We start from the raw sequence: 12,760 nt of genomic DNA on the forward strand, positions 1-12,760 counted from the left end.
AACTCTTTTATTTATGCAGTATCTTGACATTTCACTGCTTCACCTTGATGTTGGAGCTTAGGTACTATCAACAGACGTGTTCGTATTGCACAATCTGATAAACTAAATATCAGCTGCAGGGATCTCAGAGTGCCATTTGAGCTGCAATGATTTCACAGTTGGTGCATAGAGGTGTTCTCTGGACTTTACAAACAATGACCGTTCAGTTCACCATACAGATCAATCTTCTTCTATTCAGTGGTTATAGCTGTAGCCAGCTGAGGATAGCTGCACTGGGTGCAACCACCAGCACTCCACAAACAACCCTGAGATGAAGCTGCAAATCTGTACCCACTAAATTACTTTAATATTAGCTGAAATGCAGTGATCTGGTTTAATCTGCAGTAAAATTAGAGCAATATACGTAGCAGTTGTGTTGATCAAAACATAGTGGAAAAGGAAAGTACTGTCTAATATCAAGGGGAAGCAGCAAAAATATTTAAAAAAATCTAGTGTTCACTTAATTGTATTTATGATAATGAATATGATGTGTATAGTGTATAATGGTAAAATATTTGGCAGCAGTACAGCTCAGTCTGAAGATTTGGTTTGGGTTGTCTTGTAGCTGGAGAGGTGCCATGATACTTCCTGAGTACTGCAGATGTGCCCTTGAGCAAGGCACCAAACCATAGCAGTGTGTAGCAGCCCTAGTCTGACATATCTCCACTAATGCATGTCCACATGTCCTGTTTGTGCATGTGTGTATTGCGGGCCTATATGTGTGAGAGAAGTATGTTTCTCAATAACAGAGTAAAACCAGAATTTCCCTCAGGGTTTAATAACATGCATACACTTTTTTTGTTGTTGTATCAGTATCAGTATCCAGCAGTCTTCTCAAAGACTGGGTGTACAAAGCACACTTCCTATTGATAAGTACATGTACTTTCGAAAACCTGAACTATCCCTTTAACATGGGCATAGTGTAGGTGAGTCATAATTTTAGGTCTGGACTCCTCCCTCCCTCTGTGTCTTTCTCTGTCAGCCTCAAGGTAAAGCCATTAGGCTTGAAATGGAGCAGCAGCAGCAGTAGCAAAAGCAGCAACCCACTTGGGTTCAGGGGGAGACAGTGGAGGGAAACGATGAAAAGCAAAGCCCATGGCTGACCCGAGACCCTGAGGAGAGTTGTCTTTATTGAAGAAGCCCACTCCCATGCATTCCTTTGCCAAGAGCCCCTGCCTCCCTGGAGAAAGCCAGGATGAGAGGCTGACTCACATTCAGAGGGGGGTTCACATGTCTGGAGCTGCTACAAACACAGACAGACTAAAAAAATCACACAAAGTATGCAGTCACACATTTGTGCATGCACCTAGGTCCCACATTGCATCTTTCCCTCATTGTTCTGTCAGTCAGGAAGGCTGTTATCCACAGCAGGGATTCTCTATTTTCTGAATGGGTAAGACACACATACAGGCTTTTAAAGCACAACTGATTGATTTATTGGCTTCCAGGGGCTGAGGTTGGTGGGATATTAGATGCTCCTTGGAGATCTCATCATGAGATCCATCAGTGAGAGGCGAGCAAAGAGCTCTGAGCTCTGAGAACAACAGGAGAGAAATTCCACCGCCTTCAGCCAAACTGACAATAGGACAGAAGTATTTTTTAAGGGGATGCTCAGTTTCCTTTTGTGAAATGTTCACTAAGGTGAGTTTGTCTAATCTACCTTTTTAAATCTGGATTAGGCTCTTAAAATTATTCAGAGATAATGATGTTGATTTACAGTATATTTAAGTTTTTTTGCTTTATGGTCATATAATATGACAATACCATCATAAATATTTTGCTTAAAAAAAGTTAATTGATGTTTATGATTATTATTATTATTGGCGATTATTAATGTACAGTTAAATTTTTATACAACCTCGACAAAGGCAAACTTGAAATTGTTTGTCGTCCTTTGAATTGGACAATGTATTCGAAAGATCTTCAGCTGGTCACGACGACCTTTTCTTGATACATCAGAGGTAACTGATATTAGGTTGATAAGTTAGACATTGTGGTTTACAACATCTTGTTCAAACGTGGAAACCACCTGTTGTTGATAACGGTGTCTGTTTTTATGGAACATTCAAACTTTGAGAGCCATACAGGATTGTTTTTATTTCTTTATGATACTGACATTTTTAAAGCCTTTTTGAGAAGCCCTGTGGCGATGGCTTCATCTTTCATAAAGCCACATTTAGAAACATAAACTGAACAATGAACTAAAGGACAGTGTACTTTATCAGTTAATCAGATTGAATCACATTCAATCTCATTAACATTAAATCATCCTATTGCTTACTATTTCTCTTTCATTTTCTGACTTGTTTCCCTAAATTAGTACTCAGATAATAATTTGTAAATAACTCATCGAAAAGACTTTCTGCATTTTTCTTGTAATTTATAATCCAATTGTAATAACTTGGAAATTAGATCAGTGAAAACTGGTTCAAGTGACATCAAGCTTGCTTTTCCTGGGGCACAAAGGAATTTTAAAGCTGCGATATAATGTAATACAATGGACCACTTAAAGAGAGTATGTGAAGAGTCATGGGCTCTGCATTTTTAATCGTTTGATTTCACTCTAGGAACCATATTTTCATGCACAACTGGATATTTTTTGGTTGCAACTTGTAAAAACAACATTCAAACTGGGCCCGTCTTCCTGGGCTCATTGCCCCCAGAAACGCACACTTAACTGCAGGACGGTACGTTATAATGTACCTACACTGCAAGATACCTGCAACAACACAACACCACAGGTAATAGGAATCACAAGCATTAAAACACAGTCTTTGATGAGAGAAAAGCAGTCTTTACTTAAATGAGCAGACCAAATCCAAAAAAGGAAACAGGCAAAGTCTCAGTCTAAAAAACACAGCAGAAGTCGATTCCAAAAGTTATTCAGGAGAAACAAATGGCTTGTACACAGGCATCAAAAACAGACTGCACAGAAGTAAGGGAAGCTACAGAATAAATACTCAGGTGAGGAGGGAGACAATGAGACGCAGCTGGGAACAATCAGGGCAGGGCAGACGATCGCAGGTGGGAAACACATGAGGGCAGGAAATCAGACAGACAGAGACAGACAGACAGACAGACAGACAGACAGACAGACAGACAGAGACAGACAGACAGACAGACAGACAGACAGACAGACAGAGACAGACAGACAGACAGACAGACAGACAGACAGACAGAACTTAGCTAAGGTTCACCCTCGGAACAAGCTTTTTCTACACCTCTCTCATTCACCACGATATCTATCTCCATCATGTTGGCTGGTTTGAATCACATGCAATTGCTAAATGAAGTCAACTACTACACTCACCTACTGTATAAGCGTTGTCATTGGCTGGGGGAAACACACCAGCTCCCCGTCCAGAAACGTCTAGTGTCAACCAAAACACACCAAACTATCGAAATACAAAGACAGAGGACCAGGATCATTACATGTACAGACACTAAATTAATGTAATAACACTTAATGCACTTTTTTTGCTTTATAGGTGATGACGACCAAAATACAACTATGCTAGCTGACAAATTGCTGTTATTTGTTAACCATAAAATGTCGGGTTTAGAATTTGGCACTACTAAAACCACTATAGCCACAGTGATAACATTTTGGAAAATACCTGCAATGTGCACTAAGCAGGGCAAATCAAAGCCAATGAGAAGGTATGTAGTTGGAAGTGGTGCCAAACATTCCTCTACAGCTCAGGAATCCAGACAACAACAAACTTTGCTGCTGCTGGTGGCCGCTGGCCGATGACAGGTTGTTCTCTGCGTCCTCTCTGGCTATTGTTTGCCCTGTGACCGACTGAGGAAGGTGACTGTTGTTGCTGGACTGTTATCTGTATTTTTTGGACCTGACAGAAACACGGAGCTGTTGTATTAGCAAGGCTGTTTGATGAAACTAAACAGATGCAAACATCAACTACATTTCAGCTAATTAGACCTTTGAATTGCTTTTGCACAAAGATGGCATGTGTTTTTTTTTTAACACAAATAATCTGATGGGTTTAAGTGAATAGTAACTAAATGTTTCATGAATTGCTAATAGTCAGTGCTTCCATTTATGGTGAAAGGTGGGACATTTAATTTTCATTCTTTTCTTTTCCAGTTTTAGTGTTTTACGCTCCACAGTGCTCTTTTTCTAAGCAGCCGTGTTCTGAGACTATCCAGCATGCCTTGCAACTTTCCCTCTGAGAAATATAAATGTATTAATTTGTTTTATAGCATGCAATCCTTTTCTTATTTAGTGATCCACTGGGTGAATTTTTGCTATTGCCAAAGAATTCATATTACCACCTGCATTTCAGCCCACCGGGGACCCATCACCAACTCCCTGGGGTGGTTTTATTCCAGATTATTAACTTGGAAGCACAGAGCTTTTGTTCATTGGCATTTTCATTTTGAAACCTTTAGTAATTGAGTAACGGGGGCCCGTCATGTAGCACAAAAGAATGAGAGTGAGCATGCAGAGGCTGAAAATTCCCATAAGCTGTCAGGAAAGCGGGCGTGAATGAATTCTTCCTCTCCTTGCCTTCTATTGTTCCAACACAAAACAGAGAAATTATTTTTCTTTAAGGCCTGTTTTTTCTCATAAGTCAACTAAAATGAAAAGTGACTGGGCCAAAAGAAAAAGTTTTGTTTGCCAAGTGTGCTGTCACCTTTATAGAAACTGAAGCAGTCCTAAGGGGCTATGCTATGCATATTTTATTACTTTCTTTAAGGAAGTTCAAGGTCTGCTGCTGTTTTATTAGATTTTTAACAATGCAGAGCTAAACAAGGTGGAATACACAGTTTAAGACCAAGCCATAACATGAGCTATATTTGACCTGTTAAACATGTACATCGTTCCTTATCTCCCAAAGTAGATAGAAAAGATTAGAATCATGGGTTTTCAAACAAGTGCAGTGTTGACAGACCCAAGAAAATGGAAACATGGATGTATACTGAGTAGTAATTCAATGCGGTGCATCTGAACTTTTGTGAAGCTCGATGCTTACTTACGTCTAAGTGTGCATGTTGTGCGGCTCTTTTGGTGGTCTCTGCTTTAGAAATGTTCATTTACAGATTCTGATGAAGTATGCAGAATCTGGCTTGTGACCAGATTTGATAACAGAGGTGTCTTATTCATTTGTACTAAGAGTGTAATATCCTTACAGTGTGCATTGGATGTCTACAGAAAACCAGAAAGGTATGGTCTGAAGACTTTTATTGCTAACTGCTGGCTACAATTGTGTCAAAAAATAAAAAAATCACTCCTATCCCATAAAGCAATAGTCAATAGGTTCAGAGATTACTGCTGTAGTTGCAGGCGCGAGTTGCAGTAACCAAAGGTTCCAACAAACAGGGTTCCGAGGATTCTGATGATGGCTAGCTAAAGATGGAGTTAAAGCAGGAGTCTGCAGTTTTGTGCAGGTAAGTGTTGTGGGTTGATTAAACTGAGTGATGAAACTGAACAGCCCAGGTACATGTTGGCTTGATAGACCAGCATAAACAAGCCTGAATTTTATCTGCATCCAGTGAAGCTAACTCTTCTCTTCAGGCTCCCAATCCAGAATTATTTTCAAAGATCAGATCACGTTTCCTAGTTAATGTATTTTTTTTTTAAATCCCATCAACACCTTTCATCTCCGTGTTATATTTCATCTTTTCAGTGAACAATGGAAGGCTGGTTTTCAGACGGAGGATCAGATTGCGAACCAACAATCCTCTTATCGATGTTTCTTGCACAACTGGGCTCAAGCTGGGTGCTGCTGTCTCCGTTACCATTTTTATTGGCACAGGGAACGGTAGCTCTATGGCCCAAGAGCACTGCGCTGTCTTTTTAAAAACAGGAAGAACAGACTGCTCTTTAGTTCACACTAGAGACAAAAACATACTAGGGTCTAGTGGGAGTGAGGTAGCAGACTGAGGAGTATGATAACGAGACATTTCAGACAGGGTTTCACATGAAGTTACCTTACAGGATTGTGTGTCATGGTCTTTGTAGGATTGTGTGCCAGCAGCATGAGTACATGAATGCTTGTCCATTTCCTCTTAATGTTTAAACATCTATCCTGATAAAATCTGATACATGTTACCGTAGCTTTAGACTAAGACCTAACGTTCAGTGCTCTACAACTTTAAAAATGATGTCTGATACCAGTTATTTAACTACTTGACCAGATGCTGAGATTTCCGGCTTTTCTCACTGTTCAGGCTATTTACTTAGAAACTAAATTCCCATGAATGTTGCAATCTGTTATTGTTGAAATGCCTCTATCACAAACAGACAATCGAAATCCTGCTTGTGTCAATTTAGTTTGCTATTACCAGCCACGGTCCTTTAGTGCTGTTGCAGACTTTGGGGCTTCCTCACACTGCCTCAGCCCGGTCATAATACAGGTATGTTTTTTGATTTGAACAGGCCAGGAAGCAACCAGAAGTAAGTGCACCTGTTAGAGAATTTAATCCAAAATAATAAAAAAAAAAACACACATTACCTCTGCTTTCAGGAAATCTAAATGATCAGAAATTCCTCTGCCTTGTTTTTTTTCTGTACCTGACCTGACATGCCAAAGTCAAAAACATAAAAATTAGAGACTCTGTACTTTTATTACTTTGTTCTCATGAATAGCTCACGATATAAAAGTTGAGTGTTGACCCTTCGTGTACTTCTTTCCAATGAAGCCATAAAAACAAACAAGAGCAGATGAAAAGGTACCTTTCTGGTTTCTGGCAGAGGTTGGCCATGTTTCCGTATTGTCACTCCTTGTTAGCCATTGATGGGCTGTCTCCACACTGGACAGCTGTAGTTACTGAGGCGGAGGGAAGGCATGCACACAACACACACACAAGCAAGTAACCCATCTGCTGGCATGTCTGTGCCTTCTGTGACCTCTGATGACATGCCAACCACCATGTCTTGCTCTGACGCCAGTCATCACCCAGACTCTCTCTCGCAGGCTTATGCACGGACACAGCACATCAACTAGAAAGTGGCTTGTATGACAGCTGGGAGGCCAACAAATACAGCAGCAGCTTCTGTGAGAAGAGAACCGAAACGGAGTCAGCGTCAGGTCTGTTGTCAAACAGACAAAGCAACAACTGCTGTCTTGTTTTATGTCCATTTAATTGGTTGTATTTTCCTCCAGATGACGGAGCAATAGTCCAGGTAGTTTGAATGAGCGCGGTGGACTGTGAAGGAAAGTAATCTGAAATACATTTTTATTACGTTGCCTGAGATTGACCTAGTGGTTTTGCCAGGCCCAAAACAAAACAGTGCAACAGTGCAATGTAAGCATGACAACGACTGCAAAACATGTAGATGTGCACATGCCAATTTCTGTTGAAAAATCCCTAAAACATTGTGGGCTCATTAAAATCAGATTGAAAGTGGCAAAGCAAACAAGAAACAGCTGCAGCTGATCACTGACATTTGGCCGGAGCAAAGGTATTTTATTATCAAAGGGACTTCATAGGCTGTTGGCTTGCATGAATTATTGTCACAGGTCAAATGTTCCAAACATACGTGAGCAGGTGAGGGATGATTTTCTCTGGAAACATTTCTGTTTCTGCTCGTTTCTACAAACACTTGACCTGTGCTTTAAACACACCTGCTCAGAAAGACTTTTCCAACATTTAAAGATCCAGGTTCCTTTCAACTTGGGGCAAATTTATCATCTGCTCCCTTCAGGCAGTCATCCATTAAAATTCTTGAAATGTTGAAAACTTCACAGCCATGGAACAATCAAATGCTTGCTTGTTGAAAAAAAAAAAAAGAAAAAAAAAAGAAGATGTATGCCAGACCTTTTAGGTGTTTCCACGTGTTAAAAGACAGAACATTGTGAGTTTGATGGCCTGTGAAAATGTTGCGTTGTTTATCGCACTTTCAGATTTATGATTTGGAAAACGAGGGCTGTTACAAAGCAGAAGAAACGTCTTTCTGCTAACTAGCAGGTATATAAATCAAAGCCAGTCACTTTGCTTTGCATGTGCGGAACATGCATCAATGTCCATGATAAACAAAAAGTGTTTTTTTCACTTTTTCACCAATACAAACAACTGATTAAATGGATGGACACTTGGTTAATTCCTTCTTCATTTCGTCGTACTGAATGCTGAGTTGTCCCACAGCCTTAGCGTGCTCCTCGTCCACCTCCTCTTTTAATCTATGCTGCTCCTTCAGAAACTCTGCCCACTCTTCTTTCAAGTGCTCCATGTTCACCTGCAGCTGGTTGCTCTGGGGATCACACGACAAATAACACAACACATAGTGTAAGCCAATGTTTTAATACTAGTCTGGAGTTGAGACACAAGAGGAAAGACTTTCATATTTCAGCTTTCAAAATGGAAACAGCCGACTTGTCAGTGTGTGATATCTTAAAGTTTGTTCCAACAGACTTTAATTCATTCAACAGTTACAGCATTAAAAGAGCAGACAAAATAGCATAACAGCTGAAACGGTCTGTTAATCGATCTGCTTTTTCAAGGCTATGATTTGATGTCCACCTGTTTTATAAATCCTTTGCCTTGAGTGGATTTTACCTGCTGTGCCTCTAGCGCCCTCTGCTGGACTCTTTCTGCCATGTGATTAGCGGCCTCTACTGCAGGAAAAGAGCAAAGTAATCTTCTCAATCAACCAAACGGACTCTGACACACTGTAGATGTATTAAAAATGTAATGATTGCTTTGTTTTCTAAACTCGGTTTGTGTCGGTCATATGATTGAAAACAGTCGTACAACTGAACTTCCCTGTGCTATTTGACTTCCTACAGTAGTAGGTGAAAAGTCTTTTATTAGTTGACATTAAGTGTTGCTGAATACGACTTTGCATTAGTGCTATGAAGCTTGGTTCAAAAACACAAAGCTGCCACAGTTAACACATTTTTTTTTAAAATAACTCCATGACGCTCTGTGTATAATAAATGTAAAGTGAGTTGCATTTAGTCTCAGGAGGGAATTCAAAGAGAAGAGAACTTACATCGCTTGGTGATATCAGACAGCTGCTGGTTGATGCTCTCTAGATTATTGGGCATCATTTGGTCATTATTTTCTGAGACCATTTTATTGAGGTTCTCTAGAAGTCTGCTCTCCCTGTGTCCACGCTTTTCCTAAAGAGCATAATGGGAAAACTTCAGCTTTGTCTCTCACACACACACACACACACACACACACACACACACAATAATTTGCTTCTTAAGTCATTTAGTCAACATGATGCTTTTATAAAGTTTATTAGAAAATTGTAATAGTTGTCACCAGTGGCTATGTACTGACTCAAACAACAGGGTATACTATTCCCTCATCATTACTGTTATTTTTAGGACTCTTTCTCAGCCCCACCCCCCCAGAATCCACCTGCATGGCTTCGACTGGGGTGTTAAACATACCATCTCATCACACTTCTGCATGTAATACAATACTGTAAGAAATTAAGGGTTCAGTCAGAGCCTAGATCCCAAACACAAACTGGGTTTTTTTTCTTCTACAATAAACATTTTCAACAAACTGCCTCCACATGTGAGTTGTCTGACTGAACGAAGTTTCATGTCAGGTACCTCAAACTCTCTCACAAAGAAGCGGATTTCTGCATTGATGACTGGTCTGTGGTCCAACAGTCGAGACTGGATATCACCCACATCTGCAGCAAAGCACAGGAGAAAATATGCTTTAAAACAAACCTTTAAGCACACCTTTATAAACCATGCCTCTTTTCTCATGTATTATTGTAGTTCCTTATTTTATAAAGCTTTGGAAATACCTGGCTTACTGTAAAAGCTATAATCTTATATCATGATAACATCATTAAGCTATTTCAAACAAAGGTTTCATCTAATTCCTCCATAACATTGATTTAAGACTAAAGAGCTTCTTATATTATAAACATAGGTGGTTAAGTTAGTTATATTCTGTGTTTTACTCACCTTGAGCTATCTTGTCCATCTTTTAAAACCTCGTTCAGACGATTCTTTTAGAAGTTGAATCTAAAGGTTGTGTGAAGTAGAGCTGCTCAATGTCACAATGTGCTAAGCTAACAGGCAGCTAAAAGGACAGCTAGCAGAATAAACTCATCATCGAAGCACATGCATAAATGATTTAGCAATATCATGTGCAGAAATGCATTTTTCTTTTGCTAATCACTGTCAGGTGAACTGAAGTCAGCTGACTATGTAAATATTTACAAGCACTTCCGGGTACGAGGCCGTGGACTGAACCACACGATCTTAGAGGGGTGACACATTAGACGTCCGTTTGAATGTTTTTAATAGTTCATCAACTACATGGTCCAAAGACGAGCTTTCATTAAATCTACAACTATGTAGTTTTTTCGGCAACTTTAACCATTTTTTCTGTTCTTTTCTACTTGTATGTGTGATAAATGTTTTGGGAGACAGACTGAGGTTATTCTTAAAAGAGACAGCAGATGTCAGTCTTGCTCTGTGGAAATAAGTAAGAAATGATGATCTTTAAAAACTTAACACACTCTATTTATCAGGTCAAAAATATATTTCAAAATATTTATATTTAAATATTGAATTACCAATGATATAGAAATGCAAGTTTTAAAAAGATATATATAAACATGGTATTTTCCAAAACAATTAGGTTTAACCTGCTATCTATTAAAACGTCTAATGATATATTGCTAAATTTTATGACTTCTACGCTTCAAAAACAATTATTATTATTATTAAGAAATATACAACTTGTACCATAGTTCACATCATAAAAGCAAGAGAATAACACTTGCTTTATCTTTTAGGTCTTAGTTTATTGTGTTGATCTCTGAGGGTACACTTAAATTCAAATGTCTGAAACAAGTCAAACATATTAACAACTAAGTCCATCGACTACTTAGAAGCTTGTTAGAAATGTTAAAACAACAAAGCATTGTTCAATAAATGCACAATTGTTTTAATTCTACTGAACAGAAACAATAGACGAAGATCAGTTGAGGGGATTGTGTAATCCAGCACAGATCTTCTGAGTCTGGCAGCCCTCTCTGTTTGAGCGACACACGTTTCGAGCTCCATGTACCGAATAAAAACAGAGAGTACTGCAGCTTTTCAGAATTTAACTCACATGACTCATGACTCATGACTCACTCAATCATGTCTGCATCACACATAAACACATCAAGTGTCCTGACCTCTGATAATTTTGTTGTGTATTAATGTGATGCTCTGGAGATGTGGGGTTCTGCTGTTTTGGTAGTGTAGTTATTTAAAGGGTGTGCTTATGGCCCATTACTTTTTGAATATAATTTGTGGATTTCACTGTGAACGAATGTGATGCTGTACAGGGTTGTGTCTTGTTTTGTAGACTTTTTTTTTTTTTTTTGTTAACAAAAGACGTTGCAGGGACTACAGATGTAAATTAGCCATTAGCTAACTCTGGTAGTCAGGCTGTACACTGTCCTTGACAAAATACACAAAAATAAACCCAAGTAAGAGGAATATTTAAAAGTAAAGTGTGGCTATTTTAAACGTTTTATAACCAACATAAAACAATAAAAATATAACTTATATGGATTAAATGCATGTGTTACAATTCTTAAATCCTAAACTAAAAAGTGATGACTTGAAGTTTTAAGAAAGATTACATATACAGATCTTAACAGTGACATTTGTGTACAAGGTTGGCAAGTCAATGTACTTGACCCTTTTAAAATATAGGGTGCACATCAACATTCACTATCATAGTCCTCACGAAAAAGCTCTGCAAATTAGTTTCTTAATGATAATCTATTGCAAAATAAGATTTTGTAAACAAATGTACAACATTGTCATCATAGTGGTACTATACTTTCAGGCTATTAGTCCCTTAGAATTGTAAAATAATTAGTGGAGGAATATGAAGTTCACCACACAGAGAATCAAGTTTCCCCTTTTGCTGACATCTCAGTGTCATTGTTGGAACACATTTATTTTACTTATCTATCTTCTTTTAAATACAAATTTAACCATCATTAATATCACCATTGTGAAATATGATACAATAAGTTAAGAGATAGAAGTAATTATTCTGTTGAAACGTTGTGTTCTCCACAGTCAACACAGGGTGGCACCAAATCCCTCACAATTCGTTCCAAATTTAAATCCAAGTCTGACAAAGTGCCCTTTGACTGAATTATTTTAGATTAACAAATGCTTTTAATACACTTTATGAAATGCAAATATATTGGCATAAATGTATTAATAAACGCAGCACTTGTGGCAAGAGCAGAGTACATGCAGATTTTGAGTCAGGGTGAGAAAAGGCGATGTTTGAGGCAAACATTGCATATTAGTTGTCAAAAGTTTGTTTGTTTCATTAGAACTGTCATACTCAGTTATGACAAAATCATTACAGGACCACTTAAGTCCCCCACTGTCCACTTAGTTTAGTTAAACACTTATTACATGCACCATTAGTTTTGATTCGGGCCTATTAAAGAGATTAAATGATTGATGAACTCCTGAGGGATCAAAACAGAGCTCATGTATGTCACAAGATGCAAGTTAGAACAAAACATGTCAGAAACAGCAAAGGCGTCCATGACAGGAACGTGCATCCTGTTGTGTTTATTCACAACTCTGCAGGGTGAAATTAAAAACATTACGATCAACTCTGAGACTGGTACAGGGGCTAGATAAATGCAGCATTATTACCATATTTAAAGCAAATTAACATTGAAATGTTATCAGGGATTTGAAGTGAGTAAAATAAAGAAATGCATTCAGATTTCTAATGTTATATTATGCAT

At 38.5% G+C, this 12,760-nt stretch overlaps 1 protein-coding gene across 1 annotated transcript; it reads right to left on the reverse strand.

The window, feature by feature from the left end:
• Window positions 1-7,222: 7,222 nt before the first annotated feature.
• bloc1s5 (biogenesis of lysosomal organelles complex-1, subunit 5, muted) lies at window positions 7,223-10,209 on the reverse strand. Its single transcript, XM_079361785.1, has 5 exons — window positions 9,939-10,209; window positions 9,573-9,655; window positions 8,996-9,125; window positions 8,560-8,618; window positions 7,223-8,254 (listed from the first exon to the last, which is right to left on the reverse strand). The coding sequence occupies exons 1-5, from the start codon at window positions 9,955-9,957 to the stop codon at window positions 8,081-8,083; spliced, it is 465 nt and encodes a 154-aa protein (XP_079217911.1). The 5' UTR covers window positions 9,958-10,209; the 3' UTR covers window positions 7,223-8,080.
• Window positions 10,210-12,760: the final 2,551 nt, after the last annotated feature.

The sequence above is a fragment of the Symphodus melops genome (assembly GCF_947650265.1).
Source record: "Symphodus melops genome assembly, chromosome: 14".
Classification (NCBI taxonomy): domain Eukaryota; kingdom Metazoa; phylum Chordata; class Actinopteri; order Labriformes; family Labridae; genus Symphodus; species Symphodus melops.

Excerpts from the sequence above, each read along its gene's own strand:
- bloc1s5 (XM_079361785.1), bottom strand. Across the intron at positions 8,619-8,995 it reads GTCTGATATCACCAAGCGAT|TAGAGGCCGCTAATCACATG; the intron begins GTAAGTTCTCTT and ends CTTTTCCTGCAG. Across the intron at positions 8,255-8,559 it reads GGGCGCTAGAGGCACAGCAG|AGCAACCAGCTGCAGGTGAA; the intron begins GTAAAATCCACT and ends TGTGATCCCCAG.